Source organism: Anabas testudineus, chromosome 2, assembly GCF_900324465.2.
Source record: "Anabas testudineus chromosome 2, fAnaTes1.2, whole genome shotgun sequence".
In the NCBI taxonomy this organism is placed as follows: Eukaryota; Metazoa; Chordata; class Actinopteri; order Anabantiformes; family Anabantidae; genus Anabas; species Anabas testudineus.
In genome coordinates this window covers 12,861,966-12,882,151 of record NC_046611.1, presented here as the reverse complement: position 1 = coordinate 12,882,151, position 20,186 = coordinate 12,861,966, and the positions used below count along the sequence as shown (strand labels likewise).

At 41.0% G+C, this 20,186-nt stretch overlaps 2 protein-coding genes across 2 annotated transcripts in view; both read left to right on the top strand.

Annotated features, from left to right (window-relative positions):
- The first annotated feature begins 1,425 nt into the window (after nucleotides 1-1,425).
- gucy1b2 (guanylate cyclase 1, soluble, beta 2) lies at nucleotides 1,426-11,994 on the top strand. Its single transcript, XM_026363621.1, has 16 exons — nucleotides 1,426-1,493; nucleotides 1,571-1,665; nucleotides 3,250-3,410; nucleotides 4,788-4,887; nucleotides 5,017-5,189; nucleotides 5,288-5,384; nucleotides 6,042-6,145; nucleotides 6,263-6,364; nucleotides 6,776-6,869; nucleotides 7,108-7,304; nucleotides 9,207-9,330; nucleotides 9,410-9,558; nucleotides 9,841-9,987; nucleotides 10,430-10,584; nucleotides 10,868-11,049; nucleotides 11,795-11,994. The coding sequence occupies exons 1-16, from the start codon at nucleotides 1,456-1,458 to the stop codon at nucleotides 11,992-11,994; spliced, it is 2,118 nt and encodes a 705-aa protein (XP_026219406.1). The 5' UTR covers nucleotides 1,426-1,455.
- Nucleotides 11,995-19,092: 7,098 nt separating this feature from the next.
- The window catches only part of chrm4a (cholinergic receptor, muscarinic 4a), a 40,554-nt gene continuing 39,460 nt past the window's right edge, over nucleotides 19,093-20,186 (top strand). Inside the window, exon 1 of the mRNA XM_026363382.1 lies at nucleotides 19,093-19,145. The gene's annotated coding sequence lies outside the window, so the exon portion shown is untranslated. The remainder of the gene's footprint in view (nucleotides 19,146-20,186) is intronic.

The window sequence follows — 20,186 nt, the reverse complement described above, 5'->3', positions numbered from 1 at the left end:
GGATTTTTACCAAAATCTCACTCCCAAGACTCTTTGTCTGAAATGGTTGATTTTAGGCTTATTTACAAAATATTTATAATCTCACAGTTTCATGTGGACATTGGTGTAAAACTGCTTCTGTCCTCTAAAAACCTCTTATATCCACATACGTCTTACACTTTCTTCTTTTTGAGACGTTCATTTTCCTTCACAACCAGAAATGCTCCATAACAAAATGTTATAATGTGTCAATGTGTTGTCGAAGATGAGTTGTTTGGACTGTTCTTTCGTCAGGTGTATTTATACAACAGGCTCACTCAGGTGAATGTCTGAAGACCGACCATAACTTACAACACTTAACACTTTCTGAGGACATATCAGGTTTGAGGGACAATATTATTCTGTTGTTTTAAACTTATTTTAAACCTGAAGCTGCAGGTGAATGAATCAAAGAGTAACAACCTGCACAGAGTCTCTTGTCTCTTTCTCTGGTTTGATTTGCTCAGATTTACATTCACACTATCTGACTGTTTCTGCCTCTTCAGCCAGCTGTAAGTAAAGAAGTGTGGACCGAGCTAAGATAAAAGAGGGAGTGGGAATTTGACTCTCTGTAGACATCTGTGTGTGTTTGTGAGGTGGAGAGAGAGAGAAATCTGTCCTACACTTGCACCATTGTGGATGAAGTGTCCAGTAGGATAAGATCAAACGTAGACATGGTGAGTATGTCCTCCTGTTTTGATTATAGAGTTTGTCCAATACATCCTGGTTAGGATTACTACTAATTATTATCATTGGTAAATTCTTTAAAATGTGCTAAGTGCCACTAATTGTTGATAAATAATTGTCCCACCTGGTTGGTTTTTAAATGCACTAATTAGCATTTTTGTAGGAGCAAAATAATTAGTTGGTGTCGCCATAGTTTTTATTGTCACTGACTTTTTATAGTGCAAGTGCAGATATGAAATGCAGAGACGTGCCTCTCTCCACTAAAAGTACAAAAATGTTTTGTTGCATATTTTATTTTTTATATATTAAATATCTGTTTTTATATGTTGTTGTTCAAGTTCACTCAAAGATACTTGACTTCGGGAAGTTAACACAACAATCAAACAAGAGATTTGCAAAATATTTACCACAACTCCAGACCATCCCTGCAGACTTCCCTGCGGAGTCTCTATCAGCATCATGATAATGAATTCTCTTGTAGATCAGGACTGTATATAGTATATTCTGTATTTGTAAGCTGGAGACTAACAAACAGTGTTTTCACTGATAGACCAACTATATAGAATATTGATTTTAATGTAATGTGGCTGTGGTTCGATCCAACTTTGGCACCACTATTGGTGGTGGTCGTGAACAGTACTGCAGTAAAACATATGGAACTAAACATTTCTGCCTTATTCTCTTTTCTACTGTAAGTCTTTCTGTTCTTTGCAGTATGGGTTCATTAACAGCTGCCTCAAGTCTCTGGTGATGGAGCGGTTTGGCCAAGACACCTGGGAGAAACTGAGGTTTGGACTCATGTACACACAATGTACAATATGTAGTAGAGGGGTGTTCAAATGCAAACGGAATTTGTTTTCCACAGCTCTCTATCAGGAGTCCAGGACACATTCATGACATACACGGTTTATGATGATCTCCTAACTTTAAGCCTGGTGCAGGAGGCCTGTTCACTGCTGGGTAAGAGTTCAAATTCCTTTATGCCCCGTCTGCAATGTATCTAATATATAATATTACTGGTATTATTTTTGAGCAAAGCAGCTATTGTGAGTATGCAAAGTCAGTTTAGTCATTTGTGACTAAACAATACATGTGCACAATAAAGAAATGAAAGCATGCAGGTGATGTGAGCTTACATGCATGTGATAGGTGTTAACAATGTCCCTGTTGAATTTCAACAGGTTACTCCCAGTGGACGTATAAACCACTGCACAAAATGGTTTAATTTGTATTTTCCTGAAGAGTTAAATAACAGAATAACACAGCACCTTTTTTGACCAGTCTTCGATTTGCTTTTAAGTTACACAATATATTACATTTCTGGAGCAGTTGTTTAACATTTGGTGTAGAAAGGATTAGCACATGACTGCAGTCTCAGGTTCTGTGCTTGGATTTGAATCCAATGGAAGATGCTGTAAAATACAGTGGCAAGAAAATGTATGTGAATGTAACTTCATGGTTTTCTGCATTAATTTGTCAGAAATTGTGATCTGATCTTCACCTAAGTCAAGAGTATTAACATGTATAATGTGCCTAAAATAAGAAACTGAAGAAACTATATTGAACTATTTGGAAAGAACCCCCAACACTACATCTGGCATAAAAAGGTCACTGCATATCATCATAAAAACATCATTCCAACTGTAAAGTGTGGTGGAGGAAACATGATTTGAAACTCTGAAGAAGTTGGGTGATGCTACAGGACAATGACTCAAAAACACACAACACAATGGCTTCAGAAAAACAAAATCTGCCTTTTTGAGTGACCAAGTCAGAGCCCAGACCTCAACCCAACATGCAATTAACTTAAAGAGAGACATAGACATGAGAATGCGACAGAGCTAAAGCAGTTCTGCAGGATGAATGGACTAAAATTTCTCCTGAACAATGTGCAGATCTGATCCACAAAGCACCTGGTTGAGGTCATTGCTGCCAAGCAGAGGTCAACAAGTTATTAATTTCAAAGGTTCACATACTTTTTCCACTAGCACGATAAGGTTTTTATGTCTGTTCTCAATAAAGACATAAAGATCTGATTTTTTTTTTTGTGGTATTATGTTAGGAACATTATATTTGGTTATAATTTTGACAGATCACATTTAATTACAACCTTTTTCTTGCCACTGCACTTTTTTTTATTTTGTTTTCAATTTAATATTGGCATTAAGGATGAAAACTGTGGTGTGATGTTACACCACACATGTGTAAAGCATGATTAGTCTTCACAGCTGAGGCTGCAAAAAGTAAATTATTTTAGTGAACAACTCAATTGAGCCGTTGGGCCTAGATGCATAAACAATAACAAGAACTGTTTATTCAGGGCATGTCAGCAGGGTACAAAGCTTGTCCGAAGGGTCTGATTATCCTGACTGCACACACTCTTGGGAGTAGGCTGTAATTGAATATCTGCTGCCAATGATTCAGACAAACAAGCGTGCTCTGGGTGACCAGACTACAAAATCATAAGTCATATACATCATATACAGCAGTTGATGGATGTAAAGTAACACATTTCTGTCAGTCTTTATCTGTCTTTTGTTTCAGACGTCTCAGCTGATGTTTTACTGAAGCTGTTTGGAGAACATTTCTTTCTTTTCTGTAAGCAAGCGGGTTACGACACCATGCTGAGAACACTGGGAGGAAATCTCGTCGAATTCATTGGTAATCTGGATTCTCTCCATAGCTACCTGGCTCTGTCCTATCAGGTATCCTCTTGTGTGTCATCATTGCTGTTTGTAGTGTGGTAGCTAACATCTGCTCACGTCTAAAAAGAAAAATACAGACTGACAGAAAAAGTGTCTTTGTGCTTACCGTTTCTGATTTACACTTAGTGGCTATGATGTCCTCTCCAAGAATCATCTTGGACTTTACATGGTGTAGGTATTTGTATTTGTTCTACTAGTCCAGAGAGCAGTCCATGGTACAAAGGTTTCAGTGTAGGGAAGAGAATAAGCATGTTTTGTAATCTTGATGAAGTATGTTACTCAGAGTTGTGTTACCATGCCTTGAGCTGTGGGTTCCAGTCAGTCACAGCCTGCAGAAACTCCATACATCTGCCAGCCTACGTGCCCACTATTTGTACAAACTCATGGTTAATTGTAATGCAAGCTGGGTGGCACGCAAAGGCACATTACACATGCAGCACTAGCTCTGGAACCAAAGTCCAGGACAGGGGCTACCCCGGGCAATTCCATATTGACTAGATTAAAATCTGGTCTAGGTTGTCAAGGAAAGGAAAGCAGGGCTTAGCCCCAGCTGCATTCAGTGGGAAAAAAGACCTACTGACCCTGGTTTGGCATCTCATTAGACAGCAGAAAAAGTTATTTGAAAAAGGTTGGTCTCTCCTGGTTAACACACCACATGTAAGACCTATTTGAAAGTTGAGTCATGGAAACTGGACTTTCTTCTTCTTCGGTCAAAATGTTTTACTACTCATCCAAGTATCTGCTTGATTACTTAAATTTCAGACTCACAAGGAGCAATGCTGGTTATGTCCTAACCTTTCACCCTTGAGGAGTGATGGGAATCTGCCATCCAGTCTATAATAAAAGCACATGAAAATTAGATTCCTACTTAGAGTGGCTGGGCTGATGGGGGGACTGATGGGGGTAGGAATATCCAGAGGCAGCTCTAAGTAAAGCCACTGCCCCTTCCTGTCAGAAAGAACCAGTTGAGGTGGTTGAGAGGTTTCAGGGAGCCTCGTGGTCACAGTGCAGCTGTGGGGCTGTGTGAGTATGAAAGGGGCAGGAGAGAGAGTTGCAAGGCAAATGTCAGTTTGTATATGCAAATAGTGGGTGAAAAGATCCCAGTCTCATGGGGGCAGGCAGGAAAGGACTATTCCAACATGCCCACATCATCCCAAACACACAGCAGACACCTTTAAACAAGAAAAAAGTGAAAACTATCAGCTTCTTTGTGTGCTGAAAGCAAAAAGTAGAGCAACAAAACTTCTCTAGCACAGAGCGGTTGAAAAGAAAAAGATAACAGAAATTCTCTCCACAGATCACAAAACTTGTATCCACACAAAGCAAGAATTTCATGAACTGTATCTTGGAATTGGAACTGAATCTTGTGTTTTTAAGGAAATGAATGCACCATCTTTCCGAGTGGAGACGACAGATGATGGGAAGATGCTGCTTCACTACTATTCAGACAGAAAAGGCCTATACCACATTGTACCTGGTAAACGCAGCCACCTTGAATGGCGACCTTAATACACTGCATTGATGCTGATGTTGTTACAGGTAGTTGGACACGTCTGTCAGCTCACACCATAAATTTCATTCTTTTTTTCCCCCTATTGTGCTGCAGGTATCATGGAAGCTGTTGCCAGTGAGTTTTTCGATAGCAAAGTGACCATGGTGGTTCTAAACCAATCAGAGGAAGACGAGAGAACGGGGAAGAAGGAGCATGTTGTGTTTCTGGTCAAACAGATCAACAAAGCTTGCAAGACGGCCAACCAGGACGAGTCCAGTGATAGATGGGTGGGTGACTGCAGGTGTATGTGCATGATTTTGTTCTACATGTGTATGTACTGCATATATTACAGGCATGTTTAACTCTCAGTCCATTTTGCGTGTAGGAGGATTTACTGAGCAGAATGAAGGACAGGTGTGTGTCACTGGCTGGGAAAAAGAGTGGCTGGGACCTGATCAGAGCTGTGGTAGTCTCAGAAAAAGGTAAATTTATGTTTGCTAATTTATTATTTGTTCTCACCTAACCTAGCAATCTGGGCTGTAGATTCGATGAAGAGAAGTACTTTGTAGACATGTAAACAGTTCATCAGGAACAGGTCCAGTATCTAAACTCAAAGTGTTGGTAGGTGTATTTTGTCAGCTTTGGATAGAGTTAGTCTACTGTCTGACCCTGATTGTGTTAGGTACTCTAGGCTTACCCCATCCTGAATCAAGCTCTGCCAATACTCTACAGCCTTTTCAGTTAATGCTTAGTTTTTTTGTCAACACTTCCAAGTGTATTTTCTAAAATATTGATCTTTTCATTGAACTTTGATTCATAATAAAAAGAATTATTTATATATAAGTATTTATAAGTATTTATTAGGTCTAAATGCCGCTTATCAGACGCTTTTATCCAAAGCCACTTACAAGGTAGAAGGCATCGGAAAGGTAAGCACGAGGCGGTCTTGGCTAAGAACCCCTACTGGATGTAGGCAACACCGGGAATCTGAACCCTGGTCTCCTGCAGTGGAGGGCAGCAATGTTACGACTAGACCATCCAGCCACTGTACTACAGCATACACTTCAATAGTCTGTGTAATAAACAATGTTTTAAGAGTAGCTTAACCAGCAGTGATGGGTGTTTCATTTACTTCCCAGGCAGCCCCCAGTGCACCTTCAGTCCATGTTACCCAGACAAGCTGTGGCTGGAAGAGAAAGCTTTCTGCCATGCTTTTCCCTTCCACATTGTCTTTGATGAAAATGTAAGCCCCCGCATGTTGTTTCTTGAGAGAGTAGGAGTATGGTCTGCTTCAAATTCATCCTGTTGATCCTGATGCCATGTGTTTGTGCTGCCCATCTGTTCATCTCCTTTTCATCAGCTGAGGGTAAGACAGACAGGCGTGAACATACAGAGGTTTGTTCCAGGTCTACAGGCCAGAGATGCTACACTGAACCAATACTTCACCATTATACACCCACAGGTAAAACACAGTGACATTATGTGAAACATAGCATGCATTAAAATGTATGTGTGTTAAATGTGTGTCTGCAGTTCCTAGGGCTGTTTTGGATTTAGATCCGGTGATTTGTGCCTACTTAGCAAAATGGTCATCACTGTTGGAAGGTTGTAATCTGGTGATAGTTAAAGTTGAGGACATGTTGGCCTCCATAGTTAACCACTGAGTTAGCTGGGAAGAGTGATCCCATTTACCCCTTCTCAACAAAGCCAGTTCAAGGGCTAGTTTGAAGCCAGTGGATCTTGCAGTCTTTGCATTCTGACAGCCAAACAACTAGCACTTGTGCAAATGCATCTACTGGCTGCGGCTATTTTAAATCTAACAGGGCAATACAGTAGCACTACTAAACATGAAATCAATGCCATTGTCTTCCAGGTGACTTTTACCATTGAGAGCATCAGGAAATTCATCAACAGTCAGTTTGTCTTAAAGAGCTACAAAGACAACCACACCACACTCAAACTGAGAGGTGGGTTCCCATAAGGAATACTACAATAAATGTTAATAGAAAAGGACATCAAGGCACAATTGAACAGGTTGCATTTCCTGGCTACACAACATTTGGAAGTCCAAGCAATGCAAAAACTTTACTGTACAGATTGAGCGAGTAGGAGTAGAGAAAAGGGAAACACTTTAAGAGACTAATACAGTAAAATAACCACAATGCATTCGCTCCATGGGTCAGCCTGTATTCTTTTTATCTGTAGGCCAGATGTTGTGGATGGACTCTCTCGGCTGTATGTTGTACCTGTGTTCTCCGAAGCTTCGAAGCCTCCTGGAACTTCAGGATGTCGGCCTTCACCTGGCTGACCTGGCCCAGCACGATGTCACACGAGACCTGGTTCTCCTCAACCAGCAACGATTAGCTGAGATGGAGCTCACCAACCAGCTGGAGAGGAAAAAGGTAGGAAAGCAGCTTCTGGTTCAGCACAAGAAACTATTTGTAGAAATGTCTATCTATAGGTTGAAATACAACACACTGGCAAGAAAAGGTGTTTGCAACTTCCTGGTTTTCTGCAAAAATTGACAAATGTTGTGAAGGTCTAATCTTCAGCCACAGAAGGAGCTTGCTTGAGGTTATTTCAGTTGAATTCAATTCAAGTTTTATAAGGTGCCAAATCATAACAGAATTATCTCAAGGCACTTCACAAAATAGAAAATGAACCTTATAAACTCATAGAGAGAACCCCACAATCCCTCTTGAGCAAGCACTGGGCGACAGCGGAGAGGAAAACTCCCTTTAACAGAAAAAAACCTCCAATGAAGAAGAAACCTGAAGACAGAACATTACAATAATCAAGTCTGGATGACACAAAGGCATGAATTAAGGTTTCAGCATCTCCCATCGATAGAGAAGGCCAAATTTTAATGACTACCAGTTATTAAAACACTGCTTCACTCACTTTTCATCGCTCTGTATGTTGAATGAGTGTTCATTGTGTGACTATTTTCACAGATCAAAGTGTCAGGATTTTATTAAATTGATAGGTGTTCTTCTTGTAATCTAAGATGCCAAAGTATGGGAATAGTTATGTCATGACATAACAAAGCTTTCTCTTTCTGCTGATGCTGTATTCTCATGGTCGAAGGTGCTGTGGTCCACAGGTGCGTTCAAATAATCCTGTAATGAAAACATTCAGTTTAAGTAAAGCAGCCATATTAAAATTAAACTATACTTATTAAAGCTGCAGCAACACCAAGAAGAGATCTCTTTCCAAATCTTAGGAATGCAATTACAGAAAAAAATGTAAGTTATTCAGAGTCAGAACCCCAATAACACAATAGAGATTGAAGTTTTAGATCTACGTGGCAATCTGATTCAGAAGAGACAGTGCAGTGAGACTTACATGCATTTTGATAGAATTTGTCTGCCTCACAAATGAAAACTTCAATGACACAATGAAGGGATTATATTAATGGATTTCTTTTCCTGTTGGGGGCTAGACAGGGTATCAGTAGGTAAAGGCAGGCACAGTAGAGAGGGTGCATTTAACCACGCACTTCCCCTGTCCCTTTTGCGCTGGTGTAAATGCAAATGATGTCACTTTGAACTTTTGATTGTTTTTATGTACGGTAATTAAAAAAGGCCACATAGTACAGGTCTATGTGACACATGTAATTGATTTGATGCCAGAGAATTTAAGATATTTTTAAATTATTTTTTTTTATTAAACTTTGATTTGCTGTGGAGCACAAATGTCCACTTGTAGACACTGACAGACGTTCAACTAAACTGCATTCGACCTGTATGCAGAGGAATACGACCGTGAGACTGTAATTCTAGTTGTTCTAGTTTTATGTTTTTGTGTAACGTGTAACGCGCCGCCTGTTTTCTACAGGTTCACTAGTTCACTTCTAGTTTTTCAGGGCCTACACATCTGACACTTTCAACTTTCCCTGGGTTTATGCCTTTGTTGTGATCAAACGGTCTCCCCTGGACAACTGAGCGCTTCAATTGTGGCAGCCACTTATTCATCTGCCGGTACTCACACAACTGCCACCTCATTTCCTTTCAGAAGCTCTAAAGACAGTTTTGACCTCATTTTCAGCACAGTGTAGGTGGGAACAATGAAAGCTGAAAAATGTCACTGCTACATGTTACTTTATATTGACTGACTGGAAACACTGCCAGCTCTGCTGAGAAACAGTGTTTCTTGACAGCTCTGATGTTTTGTTCAGTGTGTGTCTATGTCTAGACCGCCTCCTTTTCCCACTTCGCTTTACATGGATTTGCATCTTGAAATGATGCCTTGAGACCAGGACAGTAGTCTGTGCTTATGTCATGTATGCATGTGTGTGTCTATAGGAGGAACTCAGAATCCTGTCGCGTCACCTAGAGGCTGAAAAAGAGAAGACAGAGACTCTGCTATACGCCATGCTTCCACGACACATAGCAAATCAGCTCAAAGACGGGAAGAGCGTGCAGGCGGGTGAGTGTGTCGATCTATCATCCCAACTGTCTATGACTACGAACCTGTGTGTCACTGTCAAAATGTCTGCCTGTTTCAGGGGAGTTCGAGGTGTGCACTATTTTGTTCAGTGATGTGGTCACATTCACGAACATCTGCGCTGCCTGTGAGCCCATCGATATTGTTCACATGCTCAACCTCATGTACTCCAAGTTTGACCGACTCACCAATGTACATGACATCTACAAGGTATCATCGCTCATGTTGTCATCCCCACGAGAGTTCAGTGAAGGTTACTGTGGTGGCTAAAATAAATATTTTTGGACAAGGTCATTACAGGCTATTCCAATTTAACCCATTGTGTTGAACCTAACATCTAACATGCAATATGACATAATTCTATTCTATAACATAGAATATAACATCATAATTCATTTAATACAGATACTGTATGTAATTGTATATTTGAAATTCATATTGTTCAATTAACTCATTTTTCCTGTTGCCTCTGGGTTTATTGGTTTCTCAAAGGTTGAAACTATTGGCGATGCGTACATGGTGGTGGGGGGGGTTCCAGTTCCTACAGAGACCCATGCTCACAGAGTGGCAAACTTTGCTTTGGGCATGAGGATAGCGGCCAAAGAAGTTACTAACCCTATCACAGGCAAATCCATACAGGTGAGGAGGTTTTATGTTTATACTTACTAACTGATATATTGTCCATGTTTGTCATTATCACGAGCAGAGGTGTGAACTCAAAATGTATGTCAATAATGCTAATTCTAAATGGCATTGATAATGAGACTGTTACACCACAGATGAGTCTGTTTCACTCTATTGTCGTGTCCTCAGAAGCGTTAGTTTAAACTGCATCTGTGTTGCTGTCTCCTGTAACAATCAGCTAAATGCCACTAGGTGTCATCATATCTGAGGATTAACATAAACCTGCTGCACACCTGGTAAACAGAGGTGTGATCTGACTATGTACACTGATGCACTAATACAGTAACATTGTCATGTCTAACTGAGCAGGAGTTTGAGAGCCTGATGAGCCTCAACGCTCTTGTCCTATGACAACAACGCACACTGTATATTGGTGTGCATGCACTGTATGTTTCAGATCCGTGTGGGTCTCCATACTGGCCCGGTGTTAGCTGGGGTGGTGGGAGAGAAGATGCCTCGCTACTGCCTCTTTGGAGACACAGTTAACACTGCGTCCAGGATGGAGAGTCATGGAGTGCCTGACCACATTCACCTCAGCGGTTCCACATATAGGTATATGCGTGCATGTGCACGTGCTTGTGTCTCACCCCAGCCAGCTGTTGAGAGTATCAGGTTAACAGTGTAAAGATGTGAAATGTCCCTGAATTGTTCTTAATGGGGGGTATGTTACTATAGCCAAAATATCATTAAAAGCTGTCAACAGAAATGATAATGTACATGTTTTAATATCTGTTACAAGAAAAACATTGTGTTATTACTGGCAGTTGTGACTGTTCAACACAAAACTTTACTTACTATGCTTCACTGTCTCCACGCCCAATCGCTTCACCTTTAGAGAGCTGAAGGATGCGGAGTTCAACATACAAGAGCGTGGGCAGATTGAGGTAAAAGGTAAAGGCCTGATGACCACTTACTTCCTGTTGGAGAACCAGTTGTTGTCAGATGATAGCATCATGGGAAGAGAGGATGGAGGGATCTGTTTGTACAAAGAGCGCCTTCATGGACAGAGCAGAAAAGGTAAAGAAGAAAAAGTATGTAAAGTATGTGTAGTATGAGAAATGTAGCTAACACAAGACACAATAACTAGAATATATTTAAGAGAAACAAATAAAAAAAGTGAACAGAAAAAGCGAAGGAAAAAAGAAGCAAGCATATATGGTAAAATATAGCAGATGGACAAAAACCAAGGAAGAAAATGAATGAATACACATTTACTATCCATATACCAATAAGCCCCACAAACGTTTATATCAACACAAAAACAGGAAGCCTGCTGTTGGCAGTGTCTTGGCAGACTAACCATGTACTAAGTCAATGCTGCCTCGCAGTGACCAGAATGTAGAAGGCTTGTAGACCTCAGGCAGCAACACACATTATATACAAATGATAAAGCTATTTATCTACACTCACAAATTGATTGAGTAGAAAATGAGTAGAAAATTATGTTTAATTAAACCTCCCTCGTACGTGTAAGATGGGTGGAGTGTTTCTGTAAGGTCAGCAGAGCAGCATGTTAGCAACAGGCAGGTCAGATGGTTGATGACTACTTGGTAATGTAAAAAGAAATGTTTGACTTGTTGCCCGTTCACATTTTTTCTAATCTAAACTTCAACCTATACTACCTACAGTAACATGCTGTGTATTTGGCTGATGTGCGGACCTCAGTAGACTGTTGAGTTTATGATTTGAAGAATCAGTAGATGACAGATCCTGGGGGACACTAGTTTACTAAGTCATACAACTTTACTTTTCTGTCATTTAGTGTCGGACACAGAGCCTCGTGTGGAAACTGAGACTAAGCACAGAGAAACACCCTCAGATGGAATCACTGCCCCGGATCCCGCCCGCTTAGACACAATTGCCCCCTTCGCCTGGGACATCACCCCACCGTACGAGACCAATGCAAGCAGCCACAGCACACCTTCAAACAACTACAAAAGCTCGCTCTGTGTCTTACTCTGACTGATGCCCCCCTCCCTGCTCCTTTAACCAAGCTGATCCACATTCTTCAAGATGTGTGAGAGCTCAACTTATCTATATCACTCTATTTAGAATACTTACAGTAGTAGTAGTAGTAGTAGTAGTAGTGGTAGTAGTAGTTATAGTGGTACAGTAGTAACAGGGGCAACTCCATGGAAAATCACCATGACAACATGTTGAGTGAGTACGCCACTTCACAGCACATAGTAGTAACCAAGCATATTATATTCTTAAAGTCTAATATTCTCAAACTGAGTCTTTACTAACATTCAGTCTGATGTTTAACCTTTATGTAGAAGAAGTGAGAACACCTGTGTTCATGGCAACAGAAATAAAGAATAAAAGAACAGATCTGTACAAGACTGGTCTCATCCACGACTGGGAGGATTCAATCTTTCATCCAGATATGCCTAGACATGGACATTTAATTATTATTATTCAAAAATGTGAGCTCTGTCCAAAAACAAATAAAATGTAGGATTTGTTACTAAGTTTTCACATTTTATTATTCAACGTCAGGCCTCCGTAACCTCTGCTCTGTGGATTCTCTGGTGGCGGATGGCTCCAGTGTCCAGTGTTGGTCCTGATATTAAAGCCCTTTTCACTTTATCTGAGACTTATTTAGATTGTTGACCGCTTTCCCATTGTCATTGAGATCATGGATGGATTATTGAATGGGCCTCCTGAGCCAAGGACCAGGAGCCCAAGGGTTTAGGGGGGCCGAGGGCCAGAACCTCCGTTTGAAGTGACTTCAACGTTAGGAGGCAGATTGCTGCAGCATCATTTGTGGTTGTTCTGGGTTTTTTTTTCAATGGTGGTGGAGCTTTTCCATGCCTAGAAAGTCACTGTCTCATAATCTGTGCGTGGTATCGTCCAGTGGATTCACAGGCCTTTGTGTTAGGAAGAACATCATACAACATGTGATGAGAATTAAAACACGTGGTCTGGTTAAAAAAGAAATGAAATTGTGAATAGGCTGCTTCTACTGAAACCTAAAGCTGCTTGTGTGAAATGTTACTTGTCAGTACTTACTGTTAAAACTGTGTATTTTGAGACTTATGTCACACATGGGACCTGGTACTTTTTATTTTGTTGTAGAAGAAGACGCAAGGCTGAGATAGTGTCCTTGTTCTGCCTTGTATCCAGGCATTTCATTGGTTGTAGTGTTTAATTTTATGTTTGACCTTGATAATTAAATCAATACATTTTGTAGAAGAATTCTGTGTCTTGCAGTGAGCATGATAACAAATAAATGATTTTTATTAGAAAAGAGGGTGGAAAGCTAGAGCTCAAACTCATCTGAGTTACTGTATTTCCATATCTATAAATGATAGCGAAGTGTCGTTCCAGTATGTACATTTTAGTTATCAGTCATGAGAGAGATTAAAATGATAGTTGATCATTAGGATGAGGTTTGTTCCTCTCTGTCCAGAAGACTGAAAATACATTTTGAGTCACCCTGTCAGTGCCTCTTCATGTCTTTACACACACAGCCAATCAGTGAGGTTCCAGGCAAAGCAAGACAGGGACACAAGCAGAAATGTGAAGAATATGTAACATGGATTTTAGCTGCTGCCCATTTATGACTATTGATGTGTACCTATACAGTACAGACGCATCAATCATGGCAAACAACAATTTGGAATGTCTTGAAAAAGAAAGAAACCGCGGGTGCACTGAGCAGCACACACAGAAATAGGCTGTCCAAGGAAAACAACAACAGCTGACAGAAGCGCTGTGAGAGAATCCAATTCAGCTCACAGCTGCAAAGAAAACCCCTGAAGCAACAGTGAGTGACATCCCCAGTAACCTCCACAGAGCAGTGGCGAAGGTGTCACAATCCATGTTTAAACAGGATTATGTGAAGAGGAATCCAGAGGCCATACCACAAGATGCAAACCTCTCATCCACAATAATCAGAAAAACAGGTTAGAATTTGCAGAAAGGTAAAGAAATGAGTCACAAAAAGCCTCTGGAACAGGCTGAGTGATCTACAGAGTGATAACCCATGATAGTAGAAGCAGGATGAATTCATCTGATTAACAGAGAAATGCATCAGAACTGACTGGGGGGAGCTTTATCACACAACCTTTGTCCTGTGCTACATACTGTGAACCTGAAAGACAGTAACCATGTCCTTTGGTTATTACACCACCATGTGGTGGTCGTACTGAAATACATACGACGACAAACAACCTTGGAGCCTGGCTCTGTTCTGCATGATCATAACTGTGTGAGCAATCATTAATTATCCAGATTCATTTTTAGATGTATCACATTTGTTAGGCATGGCTCATGTGGACACTTGGGTTGTGTGGAGACAATAGGAGCGAGTCCTGCCACCACGTTTGGGAAAGCTTATTTGCAGTGCCTTTTAGGTTTTAAAGTGACAGTAATTGCATCAGTTGTGTGTTTCGGACTTAACACACTTCATAATAAAGCTCACCAGCCCCGCTGAAACAGAGAGGGCAGAGGGCTCATAGACAGAGCACGCGGCTTTATTAGTGTGCAATTTTAGAAATGACACATAAGCACATGAGTAATGCGAGTGTGCTCATACATGCACACACACATACACACAGAGACTCTCTTCACTGTAGTGGGTTGTGTAAGAAGATAATGGCTGAGCCAAAATCAGCCTACTTCACTTCATAATGACACATGCACTGTGTGTTTGTGTGTGTGTGTCAGAGGTGAGGTGAGCAGAGCACAGAAATTTCTTATGTAAGCTCGTCGGCAAACAGACGCATCATTATTCCCTGCTGTCACAACACAAGTAAACACTGTGTGTGTGTGTGTGTGTTTGTGTGTGTGTGTGTGTGTGTGTCTTCATACTGTAAATACAGGTATTCTAATGCTTTCAAGTATCCTAAAGATTCTACTCAGTGGCAACTGTACTTGAAGGTTCTTGAGGATATTTCACCTCTTATCTGAAGGCTTCTTCAGAATAGTTAAGTGTCCCCAGGTATTTAACCTACATGGAGGCATTACGTCGTCAACACCTTGAAGTTCTTCAGTTACAACTGAAGAAACCTCTGGTGAAAAGGTGAGAACCTCTATCGAATCCAGCTGCTGTCAAGTACCACTTTTAAGGGGTTTGAGAAAAGCGTGGCAGTAATTATTATTCTCCCACACACGGACACACATTTTAGGGGCTCATATATAATGGCATAAAACTAAGGATTGCTATTAATACTCTGCAAAAAATCATTTGCAAGTGAATGACTACCTGAAGTCTGGAACCCTGCCTTCAGCTGCTGCTTGTTTGGGTTTCTGCCTTCAGTCTTGTCTTCAATAAGTGAAAAGCTGCTCTGTTGTGTTGAGATCAGGTGACTGACTCGGCCAGTGAAGAATCTCCCGTCTCTTTGTCTTGAGTTACTTCTATGTATATTTATATGTGTGTTTTAGGTCATCATCCATCAGTAACATTAAGAAGCAAACTATCAGTTTTGCAGCGTTTGGTTGAATGTTCAGAATTCATCCTGATACTTTTATCAGATCATCAATACTTTTCTATCATACATACTTTTCTTTTCCCTACAGATTCCTTAAAGTGAAGTCGAAGCGAGAGGACAAATCTCAAAAAATGAATCATTATTACATTATTTTCTGGCCTAACTGTCCTTTCACAGCTTCCAACAGGCAATTACAGTAGGTGAAAAAGGAGATACATATGGTAAAAGATAAATGAAAAAGTAAAGTAATGATTCACAGCAGCACAGAACCAGGGGCCAACTAATGGTTTGCAGGGGCCAGGTGATCTGCAGCCTGTGAGCAGTGCAATGAACCAGGGAACAATGATGGGATGTGTTTTTTTTTTAAGTCTAATGGATCAGAGACGACGGCTGCTTTGTCTGTATGTAACAAGAGGAGATTTTTAGGTTGTCTTTGTTTAGGAACAACCTCTGCACTGCTGACTCCCACGTCCATCATATCCCTATTTAATAATTCCAAATACATTTTGAATACACAGTGGTTGATGACAGTTAACAGTTGGGCTGTTGTTGATTGAGATCATAATTTCCTTCACCCAGCAGCAGTTAACATTTCAAAGACCAAACAGCCCACAGGTGTAAATGTGCATCTCTGTTTGTGCTGGGACGGTGAATGTTAGGAGATAAGTTACTTCATTGTACTTATTTTGTCACATGCCTCTGTCTGTCTCGGGAAAGACAAGTGGAATCAGCTCCAATACAAAATGTAGTGATTTATTTGGTTAGAACTAGGCGTCAACTTCTAATAAAAATTATTGGTATAAGGCTGATCCGTCGTCCACCGCTGTATCACACTGTTCTCCTTCAGTTCATTAAATCTCTGCAGCATCCTCAGGCAGCAGGACACTGTGCCGTGCCACAGTGTTTACCTTGATTAAGCCATCGAAGTAATGTGCGCTTGTTCTGTCTGGTTCGAATTACACCAGACAGAACAAGCGCACACATCTCTACACACACCAGACTCCCCGATTAGAAGTTGGTATGCTGCCTGCACTGGAGACATCCGATGTCCCTTATAAGTTGATTAACTCTGCATCCACCACAGTAAGGGCCACGGTTACTCTCCAGCAGCTTTGACAGTCTCTGTATAGCTTCTGTGCTTCTTGTTTATCGTCTCACAAGCTCGTGGCTTCTCCCTTGACGTCCCACCCCCTTAGCTTTCTAACTGGACTGGCAGCTAAACAAATGCTTTTACATCCACAGCGAACTTTATCAAGCCAGATTCCTATACCAGCTACATATTCAACCTTTTGAAATTTGCCATCAACTGAATAAATCCTCACATCTTTTAGTCTGTATTGTCCTGTCCATGCATAAATAAATACATTTTAGGCTGGACTACTTTTACTTATGAATATTTTACAATGAGATTAATGTCAGTGATGAAAATAATATGTTGAAAGAGAATTGGAGAAGTCGGGAGATGATATTGCAGCAAGAGCCACAATCAGAGCAATCCATTAAAATACAACAGGGATTATTACAGAGAGCATCCACCATACAGTCAGTATTATTCAACACCAGGCACAAATGATAAAAAATCCTTTCTAGATTGATGAGACTATGTACCACTGTGTGTCTTTGTGTATGTGTGTGTGTGTGTGTGTGTGTGTGTATTATATATGCACAAGCTAGAAGAGAAGGATAGAGTAGCAGCATGAGTATCCATGGGGGGTGAGATCACATGTGGGAGTGAGCAGACTCTAATTTGGTCCTTGGGATGCTTAGAATTAGCCCAAGGCATAATCATCATATCACCCGTTTACAATACAGTTCTTAGCATTCCACGGTTTCATAGCGATTCACACTTTCAGCTGGTCCTAACTACTCACCTGAAGACCAGGTGGAACAACAAACCTGCAGGCGACAGTCAAAGTGTTCGGGTTCTCCACAGAGCTTCTAAGCCTGCTACTCCGAGCCAGCCAGTTAGAACTGATGAAGCGTTTTGGATGATGGATTAAATGCTTTTTAAAATATCACAGCTAGTTCGGTTGCTACTGAACATCACCTTTGGGACACCTGGTTGCCTGTGGACACCAGAGCACACCAAGAAATCAACCCCACTAAAAGTCTCACAGGGCAGGTCTGGATCTGGAGTAAAGTAGGGGCCGTGTGTTCTGGTCCTTCACTGTGGTTTGAGGCACAGTGCTGAGTCCAGCCACTTAAAATTGTTATATTATAATTAATAATAATAAACATTTTGTATTTACAGTAGATTTTAAAGACAGCCTCCACTAAACACTAACACTAACCACGCCGCTATCATTACTTTTTTCCAAGATTATTTCTTCCTGTTCAGCAATTACTCCTCATTTTGGAACTGAGGAAGCTGCACATGGGTCATATCCTCAATTCCCATGAAGGACTCTTCTGCTAACGCTGCACTTGCTAATGCACAAACACTAAAATAGCTGTCAGTTTGTTGCCAACAACGAGAAAGCAATGTGAGCCTTACCTGAACCCTTCACTTCGTGATCCTAGTCTATTACTTTTTTCTAATGATGTTAGTTTTACTATCTGTGAGTCCAGCTACAGGGAATTCCACTGATAGCACCATGTATGCACCACACTTCATTTGTGCGTGTGGTCTAGCGACCAACGAGGGAGCCATCAAGTTGCATCTGATCGCTGTATGTACCCATGAATAATGTATGTATGTAGAGAGATTCCCAACCACTGCACCCAAACATACACATACTCACATACTGGTCCAAGAAAAAGTGCACTACCTCCAGTTACCTGGTTTCCTGCATGTTTCAAAGCTGATAAAACACAAACAGTCACGGTCGTTCATGTCTTTATTGAATTGAATATTTAGTTTTTGTGTTACTGTGGCACCTCCTGTGCTCTGTAGGCTGTGGTACACTTCTTTTAAGGAGGAGGGCCAGGCTTGAATGAAGGTGTCTGACTGCCCCTGGACACTGAACCTTGCTTTAAGATCAACTTGAAATACCTCAAACCTATTGCATCCTTTAATATTAGTGATGTCTCATTAATACTGCCAAAGTATAGATAAAACAAAAATTGCAAAATGAGGAAATGGCCAAAATAAAGATGCACCGAGGATTTGCTGAGAAATATGACATCACAACCCTCTCTCTCTCTCTCTCTCTCTCTCTGTTGCGCGCTCGGACTGAGACAAGCGCCACGCGGTTGACGCTGAACGGGCACATTTATATTTTGGGCAGAGTCGATGTATAATTAAGAAGTGAAGGCACATGTGATTAGTTAGTGTTCATTTGTCGCCTGTTTTTCCTCAGAGGATTCTTTAACAAACCAGCTGATTGATACAGCCTCAACCCCCAGAGTGGCAACAAAAAAAATGCAATAGTACAAATTGGTTCAAATCAAAAAAAGAAAGCGTAACAGGAGCAGAGGAGAGGAGAGGAGAGGAGAGGAGAGGAGAGGCAGAGTGAAGCGTGCGTCTCCGGCAAACAGAGACAACAAAGAGAGAGAAAGAGAGAGAGAGGGGGGAATAAAGAAGAAGAGCGCGATTTGGAGGAATTTGGGTGGAAAACTTGGAGAAAGGAGAAGAAAGTGGTGAGAGCAGAGAGGACGCGGCTGTTGGTGCACCGCCATGCAACATGAGTAACGACAGCAACGGAGTCGGGGTCCTCCAGCCCCTCTGGAACTTGAACGGTGAGTAAACGGACACAAGCGCTGTCGGTAAACGAGGCTTTGACCGGTTAATGCAGCTCTGATGTTGCATAATCGACGGCAGGTTTGCTGTGAACCCCCGATCATCAAGAGCAGCTCAGGGGGAACGAGCTGAATTTGGCTTTTTCTCGTGCAACTCTGACATGACATGAAATTCACCTCGTTGTGCGCTGGAATGCGTTGTTATTGGGTTAAAAGGCGCGTAAAGTGAGTTGGACTGGGCACACTGAAGAAATATTGTGATGCACTTTGTTGGAGGGAAACGCGTAAAAGCCAAAATTCGCCAAATATAAATATATAAAAGCCAAAATATACCATCACACATAAAGGTAACCTTTAAGTAAATATATGGATATATATGGATATGGTTTTATTTTGCATTACAATTCATGAAATGCATTCATCCGTGCATTTTGATGCTACTGGCTGATTCAATGTTCAGCAGGTAAGTCAGAATTGGATCATCTAAACAATGAGAGCAGCATTTCTTCTTTAACTTAAGGCAGGAGAGCAAAAGCAATGAAAAACATATGGAGCCAGAGAACAGAATTGGGATTTCACTTCACATCCTCTTTCCTGAGACAATTCAAAAGAGTTTAATGTGTAAGAATTGACTTTAGCACATATACGTGGAATTATGTTCAAACGCCTGGACTCTACGTGGATCTGAAATCTGCCTCGCTCGAACACTTGAATGCATTTTTGCATGTGTTGTGCTAAAATGAAAACTACACGGGAGGGAGGAGAGGGAGAACTGTGGGATGCGAAGCCATTAGACACCAATCAGCATCTAGAAAACAATGCGTATCGGTCATATGTGACTAAAGATGTTCATTTTTTTTGTTGAGGCTGTGTTTGCTGGTCACTCTGAGCTTATATGTGGTTTGAGGCTGTGTTTTGGAAACATTCAAAACTAAATGAAATCTCAGTGACATCGGCAGCTAAAGGTTTGTCAGAGGTGTATTGATTACCTGTTGTATTGACAGGGATTCAGTGTTTCTGACCACCTAATGCACACGATGT